This window comes from Rhinopithecus roxellana, chromosome 19, assembly GCF_007565055.1.
Source record: "Rhinopithecus roxellana isolate Shanxi Qingling chromosome 19, ASM756505v1, whole genome shotgun sequence".
In the NCBI taxonomy this organism is placed as follows: domain Eukaryota; kingdom Metazoa; phylum Chordata; class Mammalia; order Primates; family Cercopithecidae; genus Rhinopithecus; species Rhinopithecus roxellana.
Window position 1 is genome coordinate 76,853,632 of NC_044567.1, and position 27,622 is coordinate 76,881,253.

The following is a 27,622-nucleotide window of genomic DNA, read 5'->3' on the forward strand; positions in this document are numbered from 1 at the left end:
GAGGCTCAAAATTGCTCACCAAACCCTCTGTAGCACTACAAGCCCACCCAGATGCTCAGTGAACAGTGGTCCCCTTCTCCCCTTCCTCTCCAGGAAGCCTCTTTCAATAAACCTCATCCCACCCCCATCTGCTTTTTCTAGTGTGTTCATTTTCAATCAGTACTCAGTACTCAGACACTTTTATCAGTAGTCACTTGCTAATAGGTGGTTTTAAATCTGTTCTCCTTCCAAGATGTACCTGTAGGCTAAGAGCTCTCAGGCCTCTGAAGAAGGCACCTTATTGCATACTTCCTCCTTTCTTTCTTTTCTTTTCTTTTTTCTTTTTCTTTTTCTTTTTTTTAGATGGAGTCTTGCTCTGTCTACCAGGCTGGGGTGCAGTGGTATGATCTCGGCTCATTGCAACCTCCACCTCCCAGGTACAAGTGATTCTCCCACCTCAGCCTCCTGAGTAGCTGGGATTACAGGATGGCACGACCACACTCAGATAATTTTTGTATTTTCAATAGACAGGCTTTGCCATGTTGACCAGGCTGGTCTCAAACTCCTGACCTCAGGTAATCCTCCCGTCTCTACCTCCCAAGGTGCTGGGATTACAGGCATGAGCCACTGCGCCTGGCCTTTATTGCATATTTCTTGCATATCTTCATGTGTACTCCTATCCCCTCCTCCCAGGACCAGGCCCTGGCTGGGCTTGGCAACAGGAGCTCTGCATGGGACCTAGGTCTCAGCTGAGCTGGAGGTCACTTGCTGTAAGAGCAGGCTGGAGGCCTAATGGTATCATTGCCAGGGTCGGACCCAGTGGACAGACCCGGAAGAAAGCCTCTAGCCAAAGACCACCTGAAGCCCCTAACAACCCCTTCTGTAGCCCCCCTCCTGCCTGGGAGACTCCCTGCACTGGGAGGGGAGACTCCCTTTGGTACTGGGAGGGGATCCGAGAGGTGCTGAGGCCATTGGCCCTTGGGACATGAACAGAAGCAGCTCCCCAGAGAACACCTGCCCTATTCCAGGGCCGGGACCTCAGCCCTGCCCCGCCCCGTCCCGTAGGATGCAAGGCCCCGCCCCAGCCCCGTCGGGTCCCAGAGAAACTGCCCCGCCCAGCGGCCCCCTCTCCGCCGCCGGCGCGCGGCTTCTTTCAGCACCAAGGCGAGGACAGCTCCCGGGCCGTCTCAGAGGAGAGGAGGCGAGGAGGGCGCGGGTCAGGGAGGCGAGCGGAGGGCAGGGGAGAGCAGGAAAGGAAAGGAGAGGTGGGGCAGGAGTGGGGAGGGAAGGGCAGGGGAGGGCAGACCCAGGCTGGCGGGCGGGGCGTGGAGCCCGGGGGCGGCGCCCACCGGAGCCGGACGCTGCTGAGCCCGAGGACAGATAGAGACGCCGGGAGCCGGGGACGCCTGTGGCTCCGGGCAGGGGCCGCCGCCGAAAGATGCCGGTCCGTAGGGGCCACGTCGCTCCCCAGAACACTTACCTGGACACCATCATCCGCAAGTTCGAGGGCCAAAGTGAGTGTGTGTATGTTGGGGCGGGGGGACGATCTGGAGTGCTGGTTCCGTGAAAGCGGCGGCCGGACCTCTTTACTAACTTCTAACCGGGCAAGGTGGTGAGTGCTGGGTGCTGAATGCAAAATCCTTCCTTTGATGTCCCTAACACCTTCTCCTCCAGCGGGACCCGCTCGCCTTAAATGCTGTCCTCTTTTCTGGAACACAAGGAGCAGGGTGCAGCCCTTCTCTCCCCACCCCTAGCTGTTTCCTTGGTGCCCCAAGTCCGAACCTCCCCTTCCAGCCACTGCCCGCCCCCGCACCCGCGTCCTCCAGAGGCTTCCCTGAGTCCTTCCTTTCCTTCCTTTTCATATCCTGGAGCTGGTCTTCCCAGGAGCTTTCCCAGGCCAGACCCCCATCTGGTCACATGCCTGCCTCCCTTTCCGCCACTTTTCCTGTTTCCAGGAGGCCTTGGGCCTTCCTTCCACCTCATGACCCTCACTGCCCTAGTCTTCCCACAATCCCCAGGCCTGACTCCCTCCCTCGTTCTGATCACTGCCCTGCTCCTCTGCCTAAATTCCCCTTACTCCCCGCAAGAGTCCTTATGATCTTTCCCTCCCTGCCTCCAGATCCTGGCTCCCATGGACTTTTTGCCTCCCACCTCCCACCCCAGGTCGGAAGTTCCTGATCGCCAATGCTCAGATGGAGAACTGCGCCATCATTTACTGCAACGATGGCTTCTGTGAACTCTTCGGCTACTCCCGAGTGGAGGTGATGCAGCAACCCTGCACCTGCGACTTCCTCACAGGCCCCAACACACCAAGCAGCGCCGTGTCTCGCCTAGCGCAGGCCCTGCTGGGGGCTGAGGAGTGCAAGGTGGACATCCTCTACTACCGCAAGGATGGTGAGGCACACTCAGGCCAGAGGCTTTGCAGGGCAGGCTTGGCCCTCTGTCTTGTCCAGCCAGGGTGGCCTTGGAGAAGGCACTGACCCAGGGTCCAAAGGGCCTGAACAAACCCTGTTTCTTGTAGGGGCCTTGGTTCCTCCACAGGCATTGAATATGACACCTTCTGAGGTCCTTTGCAGGAGCTAGGGATCAGGCTGGGCCACCCACTGGTCCTGGCCTGGGGCAGGGCCTCCCGCTCTGCCATCCCTCCCCCGTGTCCCTGGTTTCCTGGCTCTCCACTCTGTCACTGTCAGCCCCAGCTGTCAGGCAGCTGGGATGGAAATTAACCTTCCTTCCTCTCCGTCTGCTCCAGGGATTAGAGGAGTCACCTCCACAAGGCCTCTGTGGCCAGGCAAGGCATGGCAGCTTTTGGCTGGGAAAGTGGGGTGGGCCTCCCTCATCCAGGCTTAGCTCTTTGGGGAGACAGGGTCTGGAGTTTTCCCTGACCAGGAGGCTCATTCAGATGGCGTTTGGGTTGTTACTGCCAGCCGGAGCACACTGCAAGCAGAGCAGAAGCATAGGTCAGGGACTGAAGACAGAGCTCAGCAGCCCTTGGAAATCCTCCCCCACTCCCCAGGACCGCAGGGTCCTCACAGGACAGGATGGGTGGGAATGAGGAAAAGAGCCTGAATGTCCTTGGAAATCTCTTGAATCAATGGCCCCCAACCTGGTTCTGCATCAGAATTACCCAGAGCATGTTTCCCAAAACACGCTTTCTCTAGAGAGAGGCTGACTCAGAAGGTGTGAGATGAGGCCAAGTGGGTATATTCGGAAATATCTCCCTGGTGGTTCTGATGTCCTGCCTACTTTAGGAACCACTGGCTTAGGCAAATCCCTTCATTTCATAGATGTGGAAGGATTTGCCCAAGATCCCACTGCTAGAGTCCAACCTGGGACTGGAACCCAAGTCTCTGGATTCCTCCCTCAGAGATTTCTTTTGAGTAATCCCAAGAGGAAAGAAAGGACCCCAGGTGTCTTTGTGTTTAGAGGCAGGATTTCTGGGGAAGGAAGTGCTCAGGAGAGAGAAGTCCCCAGGGAAGGCAGGCATGAGGCCACCTGAGTGCAGATAAAGAATGGATGTCTCCGGATCGGGACTAAGGAGTGCTGAGAGCCCGGGTTTCAGGGGCCTGGAGTGTGTGAAACATGAGCATGTGTGTGCCTCTGTGTGTGTGTGTGCTTGCAAGTGCATAGCTGTGTATGTGTGTGTTTGCAGGCTTCTCAGAGTTACAGCTTCTCGGGTAGGTCCTGGTTGTTCCTGCTGCTGCCACTTGAGTAAGTGGCAGCGGGAAGTACAGCAGGCAGGGGCAGCCAGGAGGGGACTGGGAAGAATCTAGCTTAGTGTGGCAGTACTCACAGGGTTAATGAAGTCAGAATATTTTTAAAAGCTGTGACCTCACCTCCTCACATCATTGCAGAGAGGAGGTGGCAGTCAGGGGAGTGAGAAGGGTCCTGGGGAATAGGATGGGACAGCAGGAAATGGGGGGCGAGGTACAGCAGGTCCTTTCTTTTCCTCTCCTTGACACTAGAGCTATACCTGATCCCAGACTCCTAGGGATGTCAGGTGATGGCTCTTGGGGTCCCCTCAGCACCCTGCAGGTGTCTGGACAGAGGGCAGAAGTCAAAGCCTGGCCTTGGCCCCAAGATCAGGACTCAGATCAGAATCCTGTGGGAGTCCTCAGGTCTCAGAAGGGAACCTAGGAACCTTGTCTTGGGGGCAGACCCTCAGTGAAAATGGGAAATTACCCACATATCTTGTGCCCCATAAGTCCCAATCTACTCCCATCCCACCTTCGGCCCTTCCCTATCTTATTGCCCAAGTCTTTGATTACCTGAACCTTCCTGAAATTGTCCTGAAACCCAGAAAAATGAGCTTCCCGGCCTGCATTACACCAAGGGAAGGATGTTGTGCTCAGATAACTGATGTTCACCTTAAGGTCCACTCTGACCACAAACCGCATATAATCCTTTTTTTTTTTTTTTTTTTTTGAAACAGGGTCTTACTCTGTCACCCAGGCTGGCAAGAACATAGCTCACTGCAGCCTCCCATCTCAGTTTCCCGAGTAGCTGAGACTACAGGTGTGCACCATCACACCCAGCTAATTTTTTAATTTTTTGTAGGGATGGAGGTCTCACTATGTTGCCCAGGCTGGCACATGATCCTTTTTTTTACTATATTCACGTACATCTTACAGTCCTGCTGAGGGGCACCCTAATGGTGATTTCTTTCCTCCCCCGACAGTACCTCCCTTCCCCCCCAACCCCCAACTCCAGGGAGGTGGGAAGGGGTCCTGAGCAGATCTCTAGCTGATTTATACATAATCCTCTTTTCCTCTAAAGGGGTAATCCACTGAAAATTCTCGAAGTCAAAGTGGAGGGTTTGTGTTCACATAGCTCCACGTTGTGCAGCTACAGACAGCTGGGCCCAAAAAGGCCAGGGCACTTGGCAAAAATACCACAGGAGACAGCTCAGAGACCCCTGGGAAACTGGCTCTTCCTCTATTTGCCTTTGCTAGGAGTGGTGAGAACCTAACAGATAAGGAGGAATGGGGATGTGGCAGGACTAGAACCGGTGAGAGTTTGGAGGGAAGAAAGGAGAGCACTCAGATTCCCCCACTGTCACCCATGCCTGCCCTGCACTGGCACCTGCCTGAGAGCTCACCCCAGCCTGCCTTTCCCGGGTCCTCTTCTCTGAGGATCCCAAACCAGAGAGTCCCCTAATCCCCAAGCCAGGACAGAGGAGTCCTGGGACTTCTCCAGTCCTCAGCTCTTGATGAGGAGGATGGGACAAGGGGCTGCTGTCTGCCCCCACCCTCCCCCCATGTTTACCATATGCACACCCATGAATGCCAGGAGGACCAAGCCAGGAGGTGGCATGCAGTGGCCACTCTCTCAGTGGCAGCTTTTTGTAGCACCAGCCTCTCCCTGAGGGCTCACCACAGTGCTGGATGGGGTATGCATCAGGAGATAGAGGTGAAGACAACAAGGAGGCTGTGAGTGCTGGGAAACTGAAGGAAGGAGCACATTCAAGAGGGAGAGAAGAACACAGAGAAGTGGAGTGTCCCAAGGGAGAGAAGTGGGGTGCCTTTGCTAAGAAAAGTAAGAACCTAGCAGATAAGAAAGAATGGGAATTCCCAGGGGGCAGACAAACCTGCTGCCCTTGGTCAGAGAGGTGGGTGCTGGGAGGAGCTCCTGAAAGGAAAAAGCGGGCAGAGACTGTGGTTCCTCCTCCAGGGCCCCGGCGAGGGCATGTGAACACTGCCACTCCTGGGCATAACCTGAGATGTTATACTTACCCACTTTTGGTCACCTAGATGTGGGCTTTTATTGTGTAGGGGCTCTGAACCACAGGTAAGCAAGGACAGCCTGGGGCATTCGAAGAATGAATGCTCTGCACTCTTCGAAATCCTCCTAGCCTCCTGTCTGCCTGCCCTACAGCCCGCAGGTATGGGGGCGGGGCATGGGGTACCATGCACCGACACCCCACCCCAGCCCCAGCCCTCACTGCTATAACGGGCTGGTCTTTGGTCCATTCCCAGCCGCAATTTTCCAATTGCATCAATTTTCCAGTAACATCAGTTGCTGGGTGCAGCCACTCCAAGACTGCGTTGGCGGTCCCCAGCAGCTGAGAGAGCCTGGAGGCCCTCTGCCCCTCTGCCCAGCTCTGCCCTCTCCCCGCCCCCTGCCAGTCCAGATCTCTGCAGTGCCAGAAAGATTGACAATATAATCTGGTCTTAGGAGCAGTGTACCAGGCCACTGGCCAAGGAGGCTCCCTATCCAGGTTTCAGCGTCCAAGTGTCGCCATGCCCCAGGCTGACTAGAGTGACGGGCTTGGGCCTGGGAGTCTGTGCGCCCAGGAGTGGGTGAAGCAGGCAGGCACCTCTCCCCGGTGTGTATGTCTCCCCTGGGCCCAGGCAGCAGATGGTAGATGGCCGCCTGGTGCCTGGGAGTCCAGAAATCCGATATGGGAGATTCCTACTCCCCGGGGAGGAAAGCAAGAGGGAGGATGGGGTGGCTTAGCTGCACCCCAGCTCAGATGGCTGTGAGGAGGGGCTGAGGACGAAACAAGGAGTCTGGTGGAGAGTCATTCCAGTGAGTTCCACAGCAGTGATACTCCTGCCAGCGTCCGGCCTGCGTCCCCCACACATAGGCTTCCATCCACTCAGTCAACAAACAACACCTGGGACAGGTGAAGCAGAGCCTAACCTGCCCTCAGGGAGTGCAGCTCTGCCTTCTCACTTGCATGGTCACCTGAGGCCCCTGCCCCATGAGGATCCTGCCCTTTGGGCCTGACACCTGCCAACAGTTTGAGTTGAGGGACATAGGACTCCCATGGAGAGGGTGCTCATGGGGTGCCCGGCTTGGGGCTCTTGTGTATGAGGTATTTTGTTTATTTGTTTATTTATTTAAGACGGAGTCTCCCTCTGTCACCCAGGCTGGAGTGCAGTGGCATGATCTTGGCTCACTGCAACCTCAGCCTCCTGGGTTCAAGCGATTCTCCTGCCTCAGCCTCCCGAGTAGCTGGGAATATAGGCCCATACCACCATGCCCGGCTAATTTTTGTATTTTTAGTACAGATGGGGTTTCACCATGTTGGTCAGGCTGGTCTTGAATTCCTGGCCTCAAGTGATTCGCCTGCCTCAGCCTCCCAAAGTGCTGGGATTACAGGCATGAGCCACCGCGCCTGGCCAGGTATGGGACATTTTAACTGGTATTGTTCCACCCACCGAAGGGGGCTGCAGCGAGACCCTGGAGGGGCAGAGTCTATGGCCTGAGAGGCACAGGGCAGCCAGATGCTGGGTGTGGGTTGCCCAAGATGATGGGAAAGGTGGCCGGAGGGGCCTGCCTTGCCCCCACATGGACATCCTCCTCCCTCTCTGGTGCCGAGGCCACTGCTCTGCCTGCTCCCTGGGCCCAGCCCTGCCTTGGGACCTCACACTCCTCCTAGGCCCAGAGCAGCAGCCTGGTTCTGGCCCCAGCACCCTCCTCCCAAACAAGTTCCTTCCCTTTTCCAAGCTATTGCGTCCTGCAAAACCAGGGATCCTCTCTCCATGCTCCCTCCCAGCCCATGAAAGTCAGTTTCTGAGAACCACAGGCTCTCTTCTGCAGAATGGGGGTCCATGCCTGCCCCTCAAGGACCTCCTAAGGCCAAATATTCCAGCTGGCCCCATGCCCAGCACTTAGTGTACTTTCAACAACGAATTCCTCCCTGCATCACAGGAGCAGGGCATCTTTGCAGGATGGGAATATGGGAAGAGAGCCCAGGGCCAACCCAACTCCATGGGGTAGAATGCTCAGCCTCACCTCCCCACTTAATCCACCCCCATCTGCTCAGCTTTAATTACAGCAGAAGCAGACCTTGAGGTTAAGCTCTGAGCTGATGGCCAAGCGTGGACTTGGGCCTGATCTGATGTTACCTTATCTCCTAATGAGCAGCTTAGCCGCTCTCCCCACCTCTGCCCTGTGGGTGGAGCACCAGCTGCGCAGCCTCACCCACCCTCTGCCCAGTAGCTCTGGTCACTGTCCAGGCCTCTTCACCCCAGTGGCTGCCCTTCACTTGACCTTCACTCAGCCCCTTCCCTAGCCAGATCACTGCAGGAGGGGACCACTTCAGGGCCCACCTCCCATCCCCCCAATGGTGTTTGCAGCCTCTAGCTTCCGCTGCCTGGTGGACGTGGTGCCCGTGAAGAATGAGGACGGTGCTGTCATCATGTTCATCCTCAACTTCGAGGACCTGGCCCAGCTCCTGGCCAAGCGCAGCAGCCGCAGCTTGTCCCAGCGCCTATTGTCCCAGAGCTTCCTGGGCTCCGGTGAGGCAGGGTGAGGGTGGCGGTGGGAGGGACGCATGAGGGTCCCCTGGCCCTGGCTGCTCTGACTTCTGGCCCTGGTTTCAGAGGGCTCTCACGGCAGGCCGGGCGGACCAGGGCCAGGCACGGGCAGGGGCAAGTACAGGACCATCAGCCAGATCCCGCAGTTCACACTCAACTTCGTGGAGTTCAACTTGGAGAAGCACCGCTCCAGCTCCACCACGGAGATTGAGATCATTGCGCCCCATAAGGTGGTGGAGCGGACACAGAACGTCACTGAGAAGGTCACCCAGGTGCGGGCCTGCAGAGCAGGGTGTGAGGAGCTGTGCCAGGCCTCCAGGGTCCTCTCCCAGGCTCTGGGCCCAGGCCCTTCTGGGGCCTTGGCCGGTAAAGAGATCCTGCCTGTCCACCTCTAATATCTGGTTTGAGCCCCAGGTGTCCTGTCCTGTTTGAGACCTAAAGACCTACAGGCTTGCCCTGAGGTCACAGCCGTTGTGCCCAGCTCCTGGAGCCAGAGGAGGCTGGGGTCAGCAGGGCCTGTGAACAATGCTGACTCCTAGGCCTGGAGAAGCCAGGGCAGCAAGTGGACATGCAGGCCACCATGGGGGCCTGCCCAAGGCTCAGCCTGTCACAGGGAAGGAAAGACAGAGAGGAGACATACCAGGGCCAAACTGAGAGGAGAGCTGGCATGGGAGGGTCCCAGCTTTGTGCCATCCCCTTGCCTTTGAGACAAAAGCCACCCTCCCTACTTCCTTCCAGTGTGAACACAGCATCCTCCTGCATGCCAGGCAGGGTGGGGCAGGGCAGGGCTGGCACCTCTAGCTATCTTTAATCAGTTTCCTGGGGCCTAGGCCCTGAAGGACCCCTGCAGCTCCTCCTTGGCCACCCCAAGGCAGGCTTCCGTGGGTCCTCTGCTCCAACTCACTCTGCTGTCCCTTTTCATGAGGCTGGAAGTCCTGACCATTCCAGAGGGAAATGCAAGGAGCTCTGCTGGAGGCTTCAGTGACCACAGTCCTGGCACTGACTTCCTGTGTGATCTTGGCCAGGGAAACTACCAGCCCCCCCTTTTTTTTTTTTTTGAGACGGAGTCTCCCTCTGTCGCACAGGCTGGAGTGCAGTGGCGCGATCTCGGCTCACTGCAAGCTCCACCTCCCGGGTTCACTCCATTCTCCTGCCTCAGCCTCCCGAGTAGCTGGGACTACAGGCGCCCGCCATCACACCCGGCTAGTTTTTTGTATTTTTAGTAGAGACGGGGTTTCACTGTGTGAGCCAGGATGGGATGGTCTCCATCTCCTGACCTCGTGATCCGCCCTCCTTGGCCTCCCAAAGTGCTGGGATTACAGGCGTGAGCCACCGCGCCCAGCCTACCAGCCCCCTTTCTAGGCCTCAGGGCTTTCATGTGCAGGAGAGACATTGACTAAATGGTCTCTGCGGACCCATTTGACATTGAGTAGTTCTGGCCCCAGGAGACAAAGCAATAAGCCATAGCCAGGGGTCCAGGCCAAGGCTGAACAATGCAGAGCCCGGAGGGGCCTGCTCCCAGCTTTCCTTTCCCAGCTGTCCCTGTGTTGGGGCTGGAGGCAGCTCTTTTCCCCCCTGCCTGTTTTCACCTGAAGCATAGTTGCTCCTGGAACCAGGTGTGGGGAAGACCACTCAGCACCTCACTGAGCTCAAGGATCCTGAGGAGGGCAGGACGCCAGGCTGCAGGACTGTGCCCTGTGAGGTCAGGCAGAGTGGCCCAAAGGCCTGACCCTGGGAAGCCCCCCAGCTGCTTACCCCAGGGCATCTTAGGTTGATGCCACTGTTGCTGGCTGCCATGGTGGGGGCTGTTAGACTGGAAAGTGGTTGGTGAAGACAGCCAGGCCTGGCTGGGCCCATAGTCCCGGCACCTGCCCAATCTGCCTGCCCCTGTTTGTTCCTCAGCTTGGCCCCTCTTGGCATCACTCCCCCGCTCCATGTGGGTCCTAGGTCCAGGGAGGTGCCTGACAGATCTCAGGGGAAAGGGCAGGCGAGGACCCAGATCAGGGAAGTCACATCGGCCTCAACCAGAACTTGAAGAGCTTCGACAGCTGTGGCCTCACACCAGAGCCTGGGTATCCTGAGGGCCTTGCACCTCTGGGGGACACTGGGCAGGGTGGGCTTTGCCACAAAGGGCCCTCAAGCTGGCTTTGGAGGCAGTGGGAGATTTTGGGGGTCTCCCTGTCTGGGGGCCCTGAGGAGCTGAGGAACTCTCCTCTCAGCCTACTTTAAACCACCACCCACCATTCCTTCTGTCTCCCTCCCACTCCCCACCCAGGCAGGCCTAGGGAAGGGCCTTGTTTCGCCCTGACAGGGTCCTAGCGGCCTCTGATACCCAGGGTGTGATGGCAGCTGCTCCTGATCAGGGAGCCCCAGTTTCCGGTGCTCATTCAGGGACCTGCAGTTGAGAGCTCATGTGGACCAAGAGCTGGGCACACAGGGAGGAGAGGACCGGTAAGGGAGCCAAACTCAGTGAGCCCATGACTCCGTGGAGCATCACCATGTAGCTGGGTAGATACAGGGACAGGGAGAAAATAAAAAAAGAGCCCAAGTCTATGTGGATTCCGAGGGGGCTTCCTGGGGAAGTACGAAGTGAGGCCTCAAGGCTGAGCAGGTCACTGCAGGGTGGGGACATGGTAGCCGCGCTCAAGAGTTTGGATGTCAGATAGGGACCCTCTGGTTGAAACCAAATGGATCTGCCTTATTGTGATCCCACCTCCTAATTGATTTTGTTTGCAAGGTCAAACCTTACATTGCAAATTTTCCTAAACCCGAACCATCCACTAGACCTCATCTGGTGGGAGAGGAGGTCCATGGAACACCCCTCCGGCTCCATCCTTGTCTGGAGCAGTGTCTGATGAGGATGAGGGAGGAGGAGGGTGGACGAGGAATTACTGTGTAGAGCAGCGCGTGCCATCTCCGTGAGAATAGATGGATCTCACTAACTACATGAGAACAGATGCATCTCACTCATTTCCTCACTAGCCGTGGCTTTTGTTGTCCTTTGTGATTCCATTTTGCAGATGAGGGAACTGAGGCTCACAGAGGTTACGAAACTTGCCCAAGGCTCACCTGTAGCACATGTCACACCTGGGATTCAACCGGGGAGGCCTGGCTTCAGTACCCATGCCCTTCCTAATGCCCTGGCTGCCTCTCGTATTGGGCAGCTGGGCCTAGAAATCCTGGGTTGATCACAGTCTTGGAGGTGGGGGCAGGAGGGGAGAAGGGAGAAGGGAAGTCTCTGCAGAAGGTGATGTTCCAAACTCTTGGACATGTGTGGGGAGGAGTCAGTTTTCCTTGGTGCCCAGGACCTGTTGAGGGTCCAGGTTGGCTGTATCCCTACCCCATGGACTATTTCCATGGGAGGCTCTGAGCTGGTCCCAGAGAGGGCACTCACTGGTCTAGCCTCCCCAGGGCCCTCAGAAAGGAAGACGCTCTTCTAGGAGTGACCTGTTCCCATCAGGAACCCTGACCACAAGGGGCCTCCCAAGCCCACCAGAGAGGATCAGCCCACCAGTTACCCCTTCAGTGGGCTCTTGTGTGGAATGGGCCCACAGATGACCATGGGCCTGGCCCTCCCCTGCCCTGGCTCCACCCACTCCAGGATGTTTCCAAGGCAGCTTGTGAGCATCAAACCTGGAGTTGCTATGGGGCAGAGCCATACCCCTCCTCTTGCATCCCAACTCCTTTCTCTGCATTTCCTCCCGAGGCATCTGTCCCCTTAGGAACTTGCCTTCTCAGACATCCCCCACCCTGTCTCTCCCTCATCCCCTCTGCCCACCAGAGCCATGGTCATCCATCCTCTCCCACTACACCTTCCCCAGGCCTCAGCCCTCTAGGCTGGTCTCACCAGCTGTGGCTGTCCCCCACCTAACCACCCTCGGCCCCACCCCCAGGTCCTGTCCCTGGGCGCAGATGTGCTGCCCGAGTACAAGCTGCAGGCGCCGCGTATCCACCGCTGGACCATCCTGCATTACAGCCCCTTCAAGGCCGTGTGGGACTGGCTCATCCTGCTGCTGGTCATCTACACGGCCGTCTTCACACCCTATTCAGCTGCCTTCCTGCTCAGTGACCAGGACGAATCGCGGCGTGGGGCCTGTGGATATACCTGCAGTCCCCTCACTGTGGTGGATCTCATCGTGGACATCATGTTTGTCGTGGACATCGTCATCAACTTCCGCACCACCTACGTCAACACCAATGATGAGGTGGTCAGCCACCCCCGCCGCATTGCTGTCCACTACTTCAAGGGCTGGTTCCTCATCGACATGGTGGCCGCCATCCCTTTTGACCTCCTGATCTTCCGCACTGGCTCCGATGAGGTGAGCAGACCCTCTCCAGGCCAGCAGCCATGGCTGTCCTCTGCACGCTGGCCTCAAGCCCTCCCTGCTGCACAGCACTAGGTGCAGAGAAAACCTGGCACTGGGCACCTTTGCTAAAGCATGTGGAGGTGGAGAGGAGGCCCCGAACATCTGTCACCTCCCAGCCCTGGAAAAGGACCTGCCGAGGCTGCACCCCCAGGCCTCTGCCCCTCTGCCCCCTCTCCGAGTAGGCCCTGGTAAGAGGAGCAGGCTGCCCATTCCAGGATGGGCACTCATGTGGTCCTGGCCCCTCATGCTCACTTCCAAACTGCACTTACCCTGGAGGGAGAAAGGGATCCCCAGGCCACTCCCCAGTGCACCCTGGGTCCCACCTCGCCCCCTAGCCCTCCACTATGCCCACCCGGCTCCCCATAGGTGACATGAAGGCATCTACATGCCTTTCTCATAGCTTCCAGTCCCACGGTCTCCTCTTGCCCGCTCTCCTCAGGATCAGCTTTTCACTGAAATCGACTCTGCCTTCTGTGTTCCAGTACCCCCTCCTCACCCCAGCCTGTCCAGCAGGGGGTGTCCATCAGGGCTCCTCTGCTCCAAGCCCCCCTGAGACACAGCAAATCCACCCTCCTACCCCGCTGCCCCCACCTGGACACTGAGTGGCCTTTGTACTCATCCGTGTCCCATCACCAAACTTGCCAGCCTCCCGCCCCTCCACACAGCTGCCACAGCAAGTTTCAGATCGCTTACTTGACCCTGTATTCCACCTTCTGGGATGTACAGGGTCCTCAGAATTTTCAGTGGCTCCCCAAGGCCTACAGAATAGAAGCCAAGCTGGTGATGTTCCCTGAAGCCCACAGGGAGCAGCCCCTGCCCGCCCTGCCCTTCCCGGGCACGGCTCTCGCTGCTCCTCCATGTTCCACATGCGCACCAGGCTGCAGTGCCACACTAGGTTTCCCATGTGGGCCATGCACTTCACACCTCAGTGCCACTGCTCATGCTGCTCCCTGAGCCAGGAGTGCCCTTTCCCTCTCCCTCCCGTCTGCCTGGAGCCCTAGCCTCCTCTCTCCAGGCTCACCTCATGCGTCACCTCATCCATGAAGCTTCCCCTGACCTGCCTCTGCAGACTTGACCTCCTCTTCCTCTGTGCTCCCACTGGACTTCTGTCCTAGCAACCAGAACACTATTTTGAGCTTTAGGCTGAGATCCTTAATGTCCCATACTGTGCCACACTGCCAAGTGTGTGGCCCGGAGCAGGTTCTTCATAAAGGTTTGTTGAATGACTATGTGGTTGTATGCATGAGTGAACAAAAGCAGGCCTCAGTGCACCCATCCAAGGGCTGACCCCAGCCCTGTTACCATTTCCTTACCCCTCCAGACCACAACCCTGATCGGGCTATTGAAGACAGCACGGCTGCTGCGGCTGGTGCGCGTGGCACGGAAGTTGGACCGCTACTCTGAGTACGGGGCAGCTGTGCTCTTCTTGCTCATGTGCACCTTTGCGCTCATTGCACACTGGCTGGCCTGCATCTGGTACGCCATCGGCAATGTGGAGCGGCCCTACCTGGAACACAAGATCGGCTGGCTGGACAGCCTGGGTGTGCAGCTTGGCAAGCGCTATAACGGCAGCGACCCAGCCTCGGGCCCCTCGGTGCAGGACAAGTATGTCACAGCCCTCTACTTCACCTTCAGCAGCCTTACCAGCGTGGGCTTCGGCAATGTCTCACCCAATACCAACTCCGAGAAGGTCTTCTCCATCTGCGTCATGCTCATTGGCTGTGAGTGAGACCTCATGCCATGGCCTAACTTCATGCTCTGGTCTTTACCTGTGAAATTTTATTTGTAGTTTTGTACTGAGATAGAACATAACACATAGCAATAATTCATGCAGTACACTGATCCTAAGTGTGCAGCACAATGAATTTTTGCTGGCGTGTGCACCAATTGTACACAAAATGTAACACCCACACAGTCTATGCTATCTGCCAGGCACCAAGACAGGCTACATAATTTGCAGGGCCCAGAGCAAAATGAAAATGTTGGGACCCTTGTTTAAAAATTATTAAGAATCGGCCAGGTGTGGTGGCTCAAGTCTGGTAATCCCAGCACTCTGGGACACCAAGGCAGGTGGATCACCCGAGGTCAAGGGTTCAAGACCAGCCTGGCCAACATGGTAAACTCCATCTCTACTAAAAATACAAAAAATTAGCCAGGTGTGGTGGCACATGCCTATAATCCCAGCTACTCAGGAGACTGAGGCAGGAGAATCGCTTGAACCTGGGAGGCAGAGGTTGTAGTCAGCCAAGATCGTGCCACTTGACTTCAGCTTAGGTGACAGAGTGAGACTCCATCTCAAAAAAGAAAAAAAAATTATTAAGAATTTTTCGCCGGGTGCAGTGGCTCATGCTTATAATCCCAGCACTTTGGGAGGCTGAGGTGGGCAGATTATGAGGTCAGGAGTTTGAGACCAGCCTGACCAATATGGTGAAACCCCATCTCTACTAAAAATACAAACATTAGCCAGCATGGTGGCGTGCGCCTGTAATCCTAGCTACTCAGGAGGCTGAGGCAGGAGAATCGCTTGAACCCGGGAGGCAGAGCTTGCAGTGAGCTGAGATGGCGCCACTGCACTCCCCTGGGCGACAGAGCAAGACTCCGTCTCAAAAAAAAAAAAAAAAGAATTTTTCGACAGTGACAGCAGAGTATTAAACCAAATGCAGGCCTCTTAGCATGCGGCCCCATGTGTCCACACGGGTTGCACACGTGAAGCCAGCTCTGCCAGACACTCTTTTAAACCCTTTACAAAAGCCCACATTTCATTCCCTTCTGAGCCCAGTTTACAAAGAAAGAACCCAGATAGTGCTAAATTGCCAGAGGGTGCACAGCTAGGAAATGTCCGAGTGACCCGATCCCAGCCCAGGGGTTCGGCTCCAAGGCTGTGCTGCTCTCTATCCCTGCTCCCAGCTGCCTGCCTCCCAAGATACCTGGTTTAGGAACACAAGAGGCAGCATGGAATTTTACACATAGATTGAGTTGTCATGTTCAGAGTATTTAGAGATGTGAAAGCCCAAAAAAAAAAACAAAAACAAGAGAAGAAAATGGGTGAAAACAAGATATTGAGATTGCTCTTTTTTGTTGTTGTTGTTGTTGTTTTTGAGACAGTCTCATTCTGTTGCCCAGGCTGGAGCTCAGTGGCACAGTCTTGGCTCACTGCAACCTCTGCCTCCTGGGTTCAAGCGATTCTCATGCCTCAGCCTCCCGAGTAGCTGGGATTACAGGCAGGCACCACCACGCCCGGATAATTTTTGTATTTTTTTGGTAGAGACAGGGTTTCACCATGTTGTCCGGGTTGGTCTCGAACTCCTGACCTCAGGTGATCTGCCCACCTCAGCCTCCCAAAGTGCTGGGATTATAGGCCTGAGCTACCACACCCGGCGGAGAGTTTTCTTTTCATTGTATTTTTACAACTTAAAGGAGAAAACAGATCTGAACTTTAAAAATCCATTGCCTTCCTTCTTTCTTCTCGGGTATTTGACCGCTGGGCCCAGTAAGATGCCAAGAGGCACAGGGCATAGGGAGGAGGGCAAGAAGCCCAGGAGCCTTTGTTCCCCATGTGCCCTGGCTCTGCCCTGGTCACTCCTGACTTCTCCCTGGACAGAGTGATCCCTCACCAGGGGGCTGCTGGAAAGAGAAAGGCCCGGGTAAGCCCAGGCCCAGTGGGGCTGCGGAGGAGCTCACGCCCCTCCCCGCCCCACCCCCAGCCCTGATGTACGCCAGCATCTTCGGGAACGTGTCCGCGATCATCCAGCGCCTGTACTCTGGCACTGCGCGCTACCACACGCAGATGCTGCGCGTCAAGGAGTTCATCCGCTTCCACCAGATCCCCAACCCGTTGCGCCAGCGCCTGGAGGAGTACTTCCAGCATGCCTGGTCCTACACCAATGGCATTGACATGAACGCGGTGAGCCCTGCCACTCTGGCCAATGCCCGGGGGAGGCCAAGATCCTGCGGGGGCGGGGCGTCCCCAGAGCCCTCCCCACCCTCTCCCCCAGCCCCACCCCGCTGAACTTGGCCGCCCGCCTTCTTGCAGGTGCTGAAGGGCTTCCCCGAGTGCCTGCAGGCTGACATCTGCCTGCACCTGCACCGCGCGCTGCTGCAGCACTGCCCGGCTTTCAGCGGCGCCAGCAAGGGCTGCCTGCGCGCGCTAGCTGTCAAGTTCAAGACCACGCACGCGCCACCTGGGGACACGCTGGTACACCTCGGCGACGTGCTCTCCACGCTCTACTTCATCTCCCGAGGCTCCATCGAGATCCTGCGCGACGACGTGGTAGTGGCCATCCTAGGTGGGTCAGGCGGAGTGGACCAGACCTGTGTTGGGAATTGGATGGAAGGGGGCGGGATTGAAGATGCCCTGCCCGGGTCACCCTCTTCCTGATGAGGATTTTACTTCCACTGGCCAGCCACGTGCACAGCATGTGCCCGGGAGAGATATATACCTAGCTTCCTGAATCCTTAAAACAACCCTCTGCCAGAGGTCCCATTTTCCTGAGAGAGAAGTTGAAGCTGAGGGAGATCATGCTAGTCTGTGGCCAGGCAGGGATTCCAGGGCTGACTCAGAAACCCAGGCAGGTCTTCCTACCTTTTTGCACTCTTGGGGAGTTCAGGGAGAAAGGCCAACGGTCTCTCTGGGTGGAGGGGGATTCCCTGGCTGGGGACCCCAGTCTCATTCAGTGCAGACACAGGGATAGCCAGATACTTTGGAGGAAGGGTATGAGCACTGGGCAAGGGGGACAGACAGGTCACAAGCAGCCTCCTCTGCCACATGCCTGCTGTGTGACCTTGGGCAAGTCACTTTACCTCTCTGAGCATCACAGGGTCCTCTCCTCGATTCTCATCTTCCTTGCCTGCCCCATGACTTCACCTCCACCCCAACTTCAGGCTCGCCCTCCTTTGGTCCCCATGACCTGGCTATCCTCCAGCCCCTCTGGACAGGTACCCCTCAGGCTCCCTTCCCCCTCTGCTTCCTCTGGCCTGCTGGTGATCTGCTCTCCTCTCCTCACCTGACACCCTCCCCTGGGCCTCCTCCTTGCTCCCATGGCCTCAGCCTTCACTTGTGCCACAAGGATCCCCAGAGCTCTGTCCTCGCCCCGCTGTCTCCTTAGACCAGAATATTCCATTTCTTCCTGGGCATGGCCACCTTAATATTCTATGAGCAGATCAAACTCAGTGTATCCCAACCTGAAATCATCACCTTTCCTCAAAACCAGCTGCTTTAGCATCCCATCACTGTGAAGCATCTGCCCATTGCCCATGCCACAGTCAGGCAAGGGGGCATCCTACTTCATTCCTGCCCACTGTCCACCAGCCAGACTTGTCCATACCTCCCCATCTCATACATCTCTCCCTGTCCCTGCCTGGATCCAGCCCTCTTTGGGTCCTTCCTGGAAAGGTGTTGGGAACTCCTTTCCCATGGCCCTATGGCTGGTTTAATCCTATGCCTGTCTTCTACCTTCTGCCAGTGACCTGAAATAGACATCTGTACATCTGTCTCTTCTGCTCAAGATCTCTCCACGGCTCCCCATGGTCCATGCGTGGCATCCCCAGTTATCCCGATCCGACCACCCTGTCCTACCACCCTCCCCCTGGTACTTCATGCTCCAGTCAAACTACTTAGAGTTCTCTAAATCTGTGCCCTTGCATGTGCTGCCACTCTGCCTGGAGCGCCCTACCCTGTGCCAGTCCGGCGGATCCCAGTTGTCCTCCAAGGCTGGGCTTAGGCATAGGTTTCTGTATGAGACCTTCCCTCACTCATAGCCTACCTTAGATGTGCCATCTATGGCCGGGGGCATGGTGGCTCACGCCTGAAATCCCAGCACTTTGGGAGGCCGAGGTGGGTGGATCACAAGGTCAGGAGTTCAAGACTAGCCTGGCCAAGATGGTGAAACCCCGTCTCTAATAGAAATACAAAAATTTAGCCCGGTGTGGTGGCGGGTACCTGTAGTCCCAGCTACTTGGGAGGCTGAGGCAGAGAATTGCTTGAACCCAGGAGGTGGAGATTGCAGTGAGCCAAGATCACGCCACTGCACTCCAGACAGGGTGACAGAGCAAGACTCCGTCTCGGGGAAAAAAAAAAAGTGCCATCACACGGGAGGGATGATAATTATTATTAATAATTAAGAAGTTAATCCAATTTAAGTCTCAGTCAGAGACATGAAACCTCTCATTTTGTCCTGAGTAGAAAGAGATATTAGATCAGAATCTTTCATCTACTGGAAAACCATCACATAATAATGTTGCCCAGATTTCAAGCTTCAGGGTTTCATGTGTGGCCCTAGCGAGCCCCTTCCCTCTCCAGGCCTCAGCCCTCTCTTCTGTGAATGCCCTTTGATCCTGTTCTCCTGTGGGGACATGTCCCAGCCTCCCCCCATCCCTCTGTGCTAAACTGTTAGAGCCACTTTCACAGTGTCACCAGGCTGAGGGTGCTGGACTTTCTGGGGGAGTGGGAATCAAAGCAGTCATGCTCCGTGGCACCCCCGTGCGGGGCTCTCCACCCCTGAGCCCTGACAGTGCAGTGCTGATCCCATGCCGTTTCTTCTGCCCTGATTGCCTTTATCATGCGGGCCAGTCCTTGTTTCTCAACACACAACCCCCATTTCTCTTCCTCTGTAAGCTCCCTCCTCTCTGCTCCCGCCACCCATGGCAGGAGGAGCTCCTCCTTCCTCCATGGCCCCTTGGTTCTTCCTGTTTCTAGGGCTCTACAGATCAAGCTGTAAACTTGTTGGCTGCTTATGTACCTATCTTGCAGGGATTTGAGGGGGTCCTTGTGGGTGGCACAACATCTTATATTTATATCCTTTGGCCAGCACAGCCCCTGGCACCAGGAGGGCCCAGTACCCTTGCCACATACCTGAGCATCACCCATGTCTACCCTGGGACATCCTTCTGCCTTGCCTTGCATGGACCTAGTCAGGTGCCTCTTGCGTTTTGTTTTGTTTTGTTTTTTGTTTGCTTTTTAGATATAGTCTCACTCTGTCGCCCAGGCTGGAGTACAGTGGTGCAATCTCAGCTCCCAGCAAACTCCGCCTCCCAGGTTCAAGCAATTCTTCTGCCTCAGCTTCCCGAGTAGCTGGGATTACAGGCCACCATGCCCTGCTAATTTTTGTTTTTGTTGTTGTTGTTGTTTTTAGTAGAGATGAGTTTTCACCATGTTGGCCAGACTGGTCTCGAACTACTGACCTCAAATAATCCACCAGCCTCAGCCTCCCAAAGTGCTGGGGTTACAGGTGTGAGCCACTGTGCCCAGCCGCCTGTTGCTTTTTGAGTCACTTTCTCAAGCATCACCTCATCTGCTTCCCTGAACAGTCCAGTGGGGTCGGCAAGGCAGATCAGGTTTTACCCATTTTAGAGATGAAGACTCTGGGGTCCAGACAGGGGGAGTAACTTCCCCAGGCTTCCTCCACCAGGGCCATGCTGGTTACCTGGCCCCACAATCAGGAGTGGGAAGACAAAGAGAAGCCTCTGGCCCTGCCCTGGCGGAGTTAGGTGCTCTGGCCCTGGGTTCCTTGCACCCTGCTCCACAGCACCGGCAGGACAAGCAGCAGGAAGACGTTGAGACAGACATTGAGCCTTTAGGGTCCCTTCCTGCCCACTGTGCCAAAGAGTGTGGGCTACAGGAGGGAGATTCTGATGGAGGGTGGTTCTGAAGGGCCTGGGGAGACAGTAAGAGGAGCCTGTGCGGCTCAAAGGGCACGAGAAGAGAACAGCCACCCCACCACCACCACCCCGCCACCCACAGCCAGCACATCCAGCCATGGATCACTGGCAGGGCTCGATCCTGGGCAGCAGGCCCCAGCCTAGAAGGATGTCTGAAGTTGGGGGAGGTCATGGTCAAAGGACCCTCATAAGGGAGCATGGAGCCAGACCCTGAAGAAACTCCTACCCCTCTGGCTGGCAGGGAAGAATGACATCTTTGGGGAGCCCGTCAGCCTCCATGCCCGGCCAGGCAAGTCCAGTGCAGACGTGCGGGCTCTGACCTATTGCGACCTGCACAAGATCCAGCGGGCAGACCTCCTGGAGGTGCTGGACATGTACCCGGCCTTTGCGGACAGCTTCTGGAGTAAGCTGGAGGTCACCTTCAACCTGCGGGACGTGAGTCAGGGCCAGGTGGGCCAGGGTGGGTAGAAATGCCCAGGCAGCCTGCTGAGGACTGGGCCTGCCTGGCCTGAGGGCACCCATCTAACCAACGCCCTTCCTTTCAACCCCATCCTGCAACCTTTGCCATAATTTCTTCTGTGCCTACCATGGCTGGCGTCATGCTAAGTATGAGGATAGCTACTATTTATTAAGCACTGACTATGTGTTAAGGGTGGGGCTTCTTTTACATGATCTCCTTGCAAATGGTATTACTATCCCTATTTTCCAGATGAGGAAACTGAAGATTAGAGACAATAAATAAATTGGCCAAAGCCATTCAGCTAGGAAATGGTAGAGCCAAAATGTGAATTTAATTTGTCTGACTCCAAAGCCCAGGCATTCCCACCACACCACACCAAGCTGAAAAGGAGGGTGCCTCCCGTCCAGAGGGCTCACAGTGCCAGGCACAGGGGCTGCCAAGAGGTGACAAAGCTGTCTCTCTTCTCACGCTTATCCCTCAGTAGAGGAGATTTTGACAACTCAAGAAAAATAAAGAGCCACAAAGTTAAATAGCCAAAGTCACAAAGGTATAAAGGAGAAGCCATGTGGAGATCAAGCTTGCCAAGGAGTGAGACAGCCAGGACCGACCTGGGAATGCCCAGAGCGGGGTATCACGGAGGAGGGAACTAATGGGAAGAAGGCAGTGTGTACCTGGCCAGGAAACATGGAGCCCGGGCTGCTTCTCCCCTGGTGCCCCTGCTCCTCCACCTCAGGGGAGGACTCTGCTGGCGTGGGCTCTGTGCCCAGTTTCCTGAGCATGGAGCTAGGTGGGCTTTCTGGCTGTGGACAGCCCTCCCCACACCATCCCCTCTCCCCTTCCTCAGTATCTCCCCTCCCCCCACCCCCACAATCTGCACAGGGAACACCTGGTAAGGACTCTGCCTTGGGGCCCCAGCCATCAGGCAGCCAGAATGCCTAGCAGCTGGGCACCAGGACAGGAGGGGTGTGGTCTCTGCGGCCTGGGCCATCTGCAGGAAGCCACCCAGGGCATCGTTGCTATGCCCAGCTGCTTGTCACTCTTTCACCTAGTTGTGACAGCACCGTGGGGTGAGGGCAGGGAAGAACAAAGAGGCCCCATCCCAGTTTTGGTTCCTGTTACTTCACCCTCTTGTTTCCCACAAGGCAGCCGGTGGTCTCCACTCATCCCCCCGACAGGCTCCTGGCAGCCAAGACCACCAAGGTTTCTTTCTCAATGACAACCAGTCAGGTGAGCAAAGCTAGCCCCCGCCCCCACCAGCCCATAGCCCCTGCCCAGCATCCTGCCCCTCCAATGTCCTCTCCATCCTGCCTCCCCAGCGCCAACCCCTCCATGAGTGGAGAGGGGCTCCCTCTCTAGACCCAGAGCTGGAACCTTTGCCCTGCTTCCTCCCCAGTCTCCCAGCCCTGATGGCCTGTGTCCTCAGAGGCAGAGTGAGGGCTCCGTGGTTCAAAGGCAACCCGCAGGGGTGTATGGAGACTAGCCATCCCCCTGAGGTTCCACACCAACGGCATCAGGGGGCCACTCGGCTGCAGCTCCCTGGGCAGTGAAACCAGCGCTAAAAGTCCTCACCCTGCCAGGGTCTCCCCATGAGCTGGGGCCCCAGTTCCCCTCCAAGAGCTACCACCTCCTGGGTCCTGGGAACCAGAACTCCATGGGGGCAGGAGCTTGTGCTCCAGGGCACCCAGGTGAGGAGAGCCACTCCTCATACCCTGTGTCCCCAGGGCAGGTAGTGGGTGGGGGACGGGCTCTACTGAGAAGGGTCAGGCCTGTGGAACCAGCTAGGCCCATCTGAGACTTCCCTTTCCCTCCTGCAGATGCAGCCCCTCCCCTGAGCATCTCAGATGCATCTGGCCTCTGGCCTGAGCTGCTGCAGAAAATGCCCCCAAGGCACAGCCCCCCAAGCCCTCAGGGAGACCCAGATTGTTGGCCTCTGAAGCTGGGCTCCAGGCTAGAACAGCTCCAGGCCCAGATGAACAGGTGAGTGCGCTGTGGCCAGGGCTGGGGGCTGGGCATGGGTAGCCCCTCCTAGTGACTCAGAGACATCACAGGGTGCCAGGTGGGTTTTAGAATGGGGCAGGCCATTTAGCTGCAGGTCTACCCATGCCTGTCCCTAAGCACAGTTCCCCTGACGACTTCCCCTAGCGAACTCTGGAACATGCCAAGGGAGCTTCTCAGGGGAGGGGCACAAGCATGTGCAGAAAACAAATTCCACAGGTCCTGGGAAATGGAAAGGGGGTGTGTCCTATGGATGGCAGGGCTGTGGTGGCAGAGTGAGGGCTTAGAGGCAGAGCAGTCTAGCTTCAAATTCTGGCTCTGTTCCCTACCAGCAAGAGTGTGAGCAAGTTACTAAACAGCTCTGAAGCTAGTTTGCCCTTTTGTGAAATGGGGATAGTTAGAACATCCACGTCAACATTCAGTCAAATGGGGACTGAATGTTGTCTGCTTGGTGCCTGCTCACTGGTGGTGTTAGAGTTAGGGGTGTACTGGGGCAATCTGGGCAGGGGCTGAGGATCCCAGTAAGGAAATAGCTTCAGGTAGGCCCCAGGCTGCCATCCCACCTAGCAGGAACAGCACACAGGCTACAAGATTGACAGCCGCCCTCAGGAACTGCTCTTGCCAGCCCTGACCCTGACTGTGGGGTTCTGTCTGGCAGGCTGGAGTCCCGCGTGTCCTCAGACCTCAGCCGCATATTGCAGCTCCTCCAGCAGCCCATGCCCCAGGGCCAAGCCAGCTACATTCTGGAAGCCCCTGCCTCCAATGACCTGGCCTTGTTTCCTATAGCCTCGGAGATGACGAGTCCAGGGCCCAGGCTACCCCAGGGCTTTCTGCCTCCTGCACAGGTAAGAGGTGAGGGGATTCCCAGGGACTTACCTAGAAGCAGCTGCATGCCTTCCCTAGCCTGACTTGGTCACAGTGTGGCATCAGGCCCAGAGCCTCTGTGGCCCCAGAACAGCCAGGGCTTCTGCTTACCTCCTTTATGATCAGAGTCATGATAGGGTTAGCCTGGGCAAGGTGCTGGCAAAGCCCAGAATGTGACTACAGAGCCTGCAGCTGGGGCCAGGGCAGCAGGACCCTGAGGTGTGGGAAGGTCAGGTATAATTTTTGCCTGAGCCCATCCCTGAAGTCAGGGTGGATTAACCTGTAGCCTGGCCTGGGGTGCATCCCTCTTTCTTGCTCCTCCCAGACCTCAAGCTATGGAGACTTGGACGACTGTAGTCCAAAGCACAGGAGCTCCTCCTCCAGGATGCCTCACCTGGCTGTGGCAACGGACAAAACTCTGGCACCATCCTCAGAAGAGGAACAGCCTGAGGGTCTCTGGGCACCCCTGGCCTCACCTCTGCATCCCCTGAAAGTACAGGGACTCATCTGTGGTCCCTGCTTCTCCTCCCTCCCTGAACACCTTGGCTCTGTTCCCAAGCAGCTGGACTTCCAGAGACATGGCTCAGATCCTGGATTTGCAGGAAGTTGGGGCCACTGAACTCCAAGATAAAGACACCATGAGGGGACTGAAGGTGGGCAAGGTGAGAGTTAAGGGTCTTGAGGAGGTGGCCGGGTGCAGTGGCTCACACCTGTAATCCCAGCACTTTGGGAGGCTGAGGCAGGCGGATAACGAGGTCAGGAGATCAAGACCATCCTGGCTAACACGGTGAAACCCTGTCTCTACTAAAAATAATAATAATAATAAATTAGCCAGATGTGACGGCAGGTGCCTGTAGTCCCAGCTACTGGGGAGGCTGAGGCAGGAGAATGGTGTGAACCCGGGAGGTGGAGGTTGCAGTGAGCCGAGACTGCGCCACTGCACTCCAGCCTAGGTGACAGAGCGAGACTCCGTCTCAAAAAAAAAGAGGATCTTGGGGAGGTGGACAGCCTCCCAGATGGGCCTCTCCTAATCTCCTAAAGTAGCTACAAACTGCTGATCCAGGTGACCCAGGATGGCGTGGGTGAAGAGGCTCAGGACTTTTCCCAGCCTCCTCCAGGGCTCCATTTAAACAGCAAGCCTGGTGGAGGGTGGGAGAGTCTCAGGTGTGGAGGCAGCTTACAGGATGGAGGGGGCAGTGAAGAAAGAAGTTTCTGATCTACATGAGTACCTTGCTCTGAGCCTCCCAGCTCAGAACCCTCCAGCACCTCATGGCCCAGCACCAAGGCCCAGGGTTGGTCACCATGATCACTCTTACCATGAGACTCCAACCTGGCTGGAGATGGAGGTGTCTTCTGTGGTAGACATGTCAGGACAGACCTCCAGCCCTCGCTTCTGATGGTTCTGTGGCATTGGGTCTCTTGAGGGCAGTGGAGTGTCACACAGCTAATAAAGTGCACATTTCTTTTCTTTTTTTTTTTTTTTGAGACAGAGTCTCGCTCTGTCACCCAGGCTGGAGTGCAGTGGCCAGATCTCAGCTCACTGCAAGCTCCGCCTCCCGGGTTCACGCCATTCTCCTGCCTCAGCCTCCCGAGTAGCTGGGACTACAGGCGCCGCCACCTCGCCCGGCTAGTTTTTTGTATTTTTAGTAGAGACGGGGTTTCACCGTGTTAGCCAGGATGGTCTCGATCTCCTGACCTCGTGATCCGCCCGTCTTGGCCTCCCAAAGTGCTGGGATTACAGGCTTGAGCCACCGCGCCCGGCCATAAAGTGCACATTTCATGTTGGGCTGGGTGTGTCACTTATCTGAAGGTCATCAGGTCTTTGTGCCGTGGCTTTCTCCAAACCCTTCTTGTAAGGAGCTGGAGACTTACCCTCCACCCTATCTAGTGTATTGGAGACCTGAAGGTGGTTCTGCTGGGCCCAGAAGCTCCTGGAACCTGGGGATGTTAGGCCGAGGTGAAGGGAAGCAGAGGCGCTGGCTTGGTGGCCCTAGGGGATCATGACAACAGCCAACACTTTGGTAGCACTCACCCTGTACCAGGCACTGTGCTGACAGCTCTGCAGATACTTGTTCATCTAATCCTCAAAACAGCCCCAAGGGGTTGATATTATTATCCCCATTTTAGAGATGTGGGATCAGTAGCAGAGAGACTAAGACACCCAAGCATGACGGGGAATTCTGAGGTACAGGTACTGTTCTGTTTCCTGATCTGGGTGCTGGTTACAGGAGTGTGTTCAGGTTGCCAAAGAGTGTGTTTCTATGTGTAAATTATACCTCAGTTTAAAAAATAATAATAAAAAAAGAGGCCAGGCATAGTGGCTCATGCCTGTAATCCCAGGGCTTTGGGATGAGGATGAGGCAGGAGGACTGGTTGAGGCCAGGAGTCCAAGGTTACAGTAAGCCGTAATTGCATCACTGCACTCACAGCCTGGGCAATGGAATAAGACCCTGTCTCAAAATGAAAATTAAAAAAAAATCATCCCCGTGCCTAACACAATAGGAAAAGGAGGACATAATTTCAACCCAGATGGTCTAGCTTTGAGAGCATGTGCAATTAACCACTGCTGAAAAGGACAAATTAACCATTGTCCAAGAACTACCTGGTTATTGCTTTTCAGTCCTTTGTTCCAGTGTTCTGTAAAAGAATTTCAAATATGTATATCCCCCTCATGCATTTTTCAGTTGACATCTGAAATATTATAAAATACTTCAATGATACATTTAAATAAATGCAAAGATGTAATCTCAAGTGTCTTGTAAATATTGACACTTTATAAAACAATTCCATCCTTCATTTGTATTGACCCATTCCTACCCAAATAGCAGTGATTTGAGAGCCACCACCATCCATCTTAAAAACACAAGAAACCCTTCTTTAACATTGTTCTTTTTTCTTTTCTCATAATTCCCACTATTCTTCCCATAGTTTTATCCTACATGTAATTTATTGGTATGCTTCAAAGCCTACTATTGATCACCCTATCATATGTTTGCAACACAAATATGTATACAGGCCGGGTGCAGTGGTTCACTCATGCATATAATTCCAACACTTTTGAAGGATTGCTTGAGGCCAGGAATTCAAGACAAGCCTGGGCAGCATAGCTCAACCCAGTCTCCACAAAAAAAATTTTTTTAATTAGCCAAGCATTGTGATGCGCACCGGTAGTCCCAGGTACTACAGGGCTTGCTGGGAGGCTTGGGTGGGAGAGTCACTTGAACCTAAGAGGTCAAGACTGCAGTAAGCCATGTTCATGCAACTGTACTCCAACCTGGGTAACAGAGCAAGACTCAGTCTCTTAAAAAAAAACACAGGGTGGCTCACGCCTATAATCCCAGCACTTTGGGAGGCTGAGGTGGGAGGACCGGTTGAACCCAGCCTGGCCAATATAGCAAGACCTTGTCTCTACAAAAAATAAAAGGAGGTAGGAGGATTGCTTGAGCCCGGGAGGTCAAGGCTGCAATAAGCAGTGTTTGCCCCACTGCACTACCACCTGGGTAACAGAGCAAGACCCTGCCTCAAAACAAATGTGTATAAATTAATTGACATTTTAAAATTAATTTTTGTAATCTTAATAAGGCTTTAAGGGTTACATCTATTAGTAGTACAGTTGTTCAAAACAACATTTATATTCAATTTTCTAATAAAAACTGAAATTTTATTGGAAATGTAGGTCATAAAAGAAAAAATTTCCTCCCCCCATTAGTTCCTATTATCTGTGGCTAAATATCATTATTTTTTATTAGTATAAGACAAGGTACCACAAATTTTGTACTTCTTTTTCTTTCCTTTTTAAATTTTTTTTAAAACTTTCCTCTTTACAGGGGATTTCCTTTAGCTGGGCGTGGTGGCGGGCGCCTGTGATCCCAGCTACTCAGGAGGCTGAAGCAGGAGAATCACTTGCACCCTGAAGGCGGAGGTTGCAGTGAGCCGAGATAGTGCCACTGCACTACAGCCTGGGCGACACAGCGAGACCCCGTCTCAAAAATAAAATAAAATTTAAAAATGAGGGGGATTTCTTGGTCAGATGTGGTGGC

General features: G+C 55.4%; 1 protein-coding gene across 4 annotated transcripts; it reads left to right on the forward strand.

Annotated features, from left to right (window-relative positions):
• The first annotated feature begins 1,337 nt into the window (after positions 1-1,337).
• Positions 1,338-27,585, forward strand: KCNH6 (potassium voltage-gated channel subfamily H member 6). Of its 4 annotated transcripts, XM_010380065.2 has the most exons (15): positions 1,338-1,493; positions 2,143-2,373; positions 8,061-8,222; positions 8,307-8,512; positions 12,134-12,559; positions 13,929-14,083; positions 14,243-14,328; positions 16,312-16,511; positions 16,641-16,893; positions 20,505-20,698; positions 21,866-21,950; positions 22,538-22,700; positions 23,377-23,563; positions 23,908-24,244; positions 27,410-27,585. In XM_010380065.2, the coding sequence occupies exons 1-14, from the start codon at positions 1,418-1,420 to the stop codon at positions 24,199-24,201; spliced, it is 2,718 nt and encodes a 905-aa protein (XP_010378367.2). In that variant the 5' UTR covers positions 1,338-1,417; the 3' UTR covers positions 24,202-24,244; positions 27,410-27,585. The 4 variants fall into 4 exon arrangements, with proteins under 4 accessions (XP_010378367.2, XP_010378368.2, XP_010378364.2 ...); XM_010380062.2 differs by lacking the exon at positions 27,410-27,585 and adding an exon at positions 22,301-22,408 and having other exon boundaries at positions 1,369-1,493; positions 13,929-14,328; positions 23,908-24,567; XM_010380066.2 differs by lacking the exon at positions 27,410-27,585 and having other exon boundaries at positions 1,363-1,493; positions 2,143-2,240; positions 13,929-14,328; positions 23,908-25,045.
• The last annotated feature ends 37 nt before the right edge of the window (positions 27,586-27,622 follow it).

Bases quoted from the DNA above. Each gene is read 5' to 3' on its own strand.
- KCNH6 (XM_010380062.2), top strand. From the start codon at position 1,418: ATGCCGGTCCGTAGGGGCCACGTCGCTCCCCAGAACACTTACCTGGAC. The intron at 8,513-12,133 runs GTGCGGGCCTGC...CCCCACCCCCAG, and splicing joins TCACTGAGAAGGTCACCCAG to GTCCTGTCCCTGGGCGCAGA. The intron at 12,560-13,928 runs GTGAGCAGACCC...TTACCCCTCCAG, and splicing joins TCCGCACTGGCTCCGATGAG to ACCACAACCCTGATCGGGCT.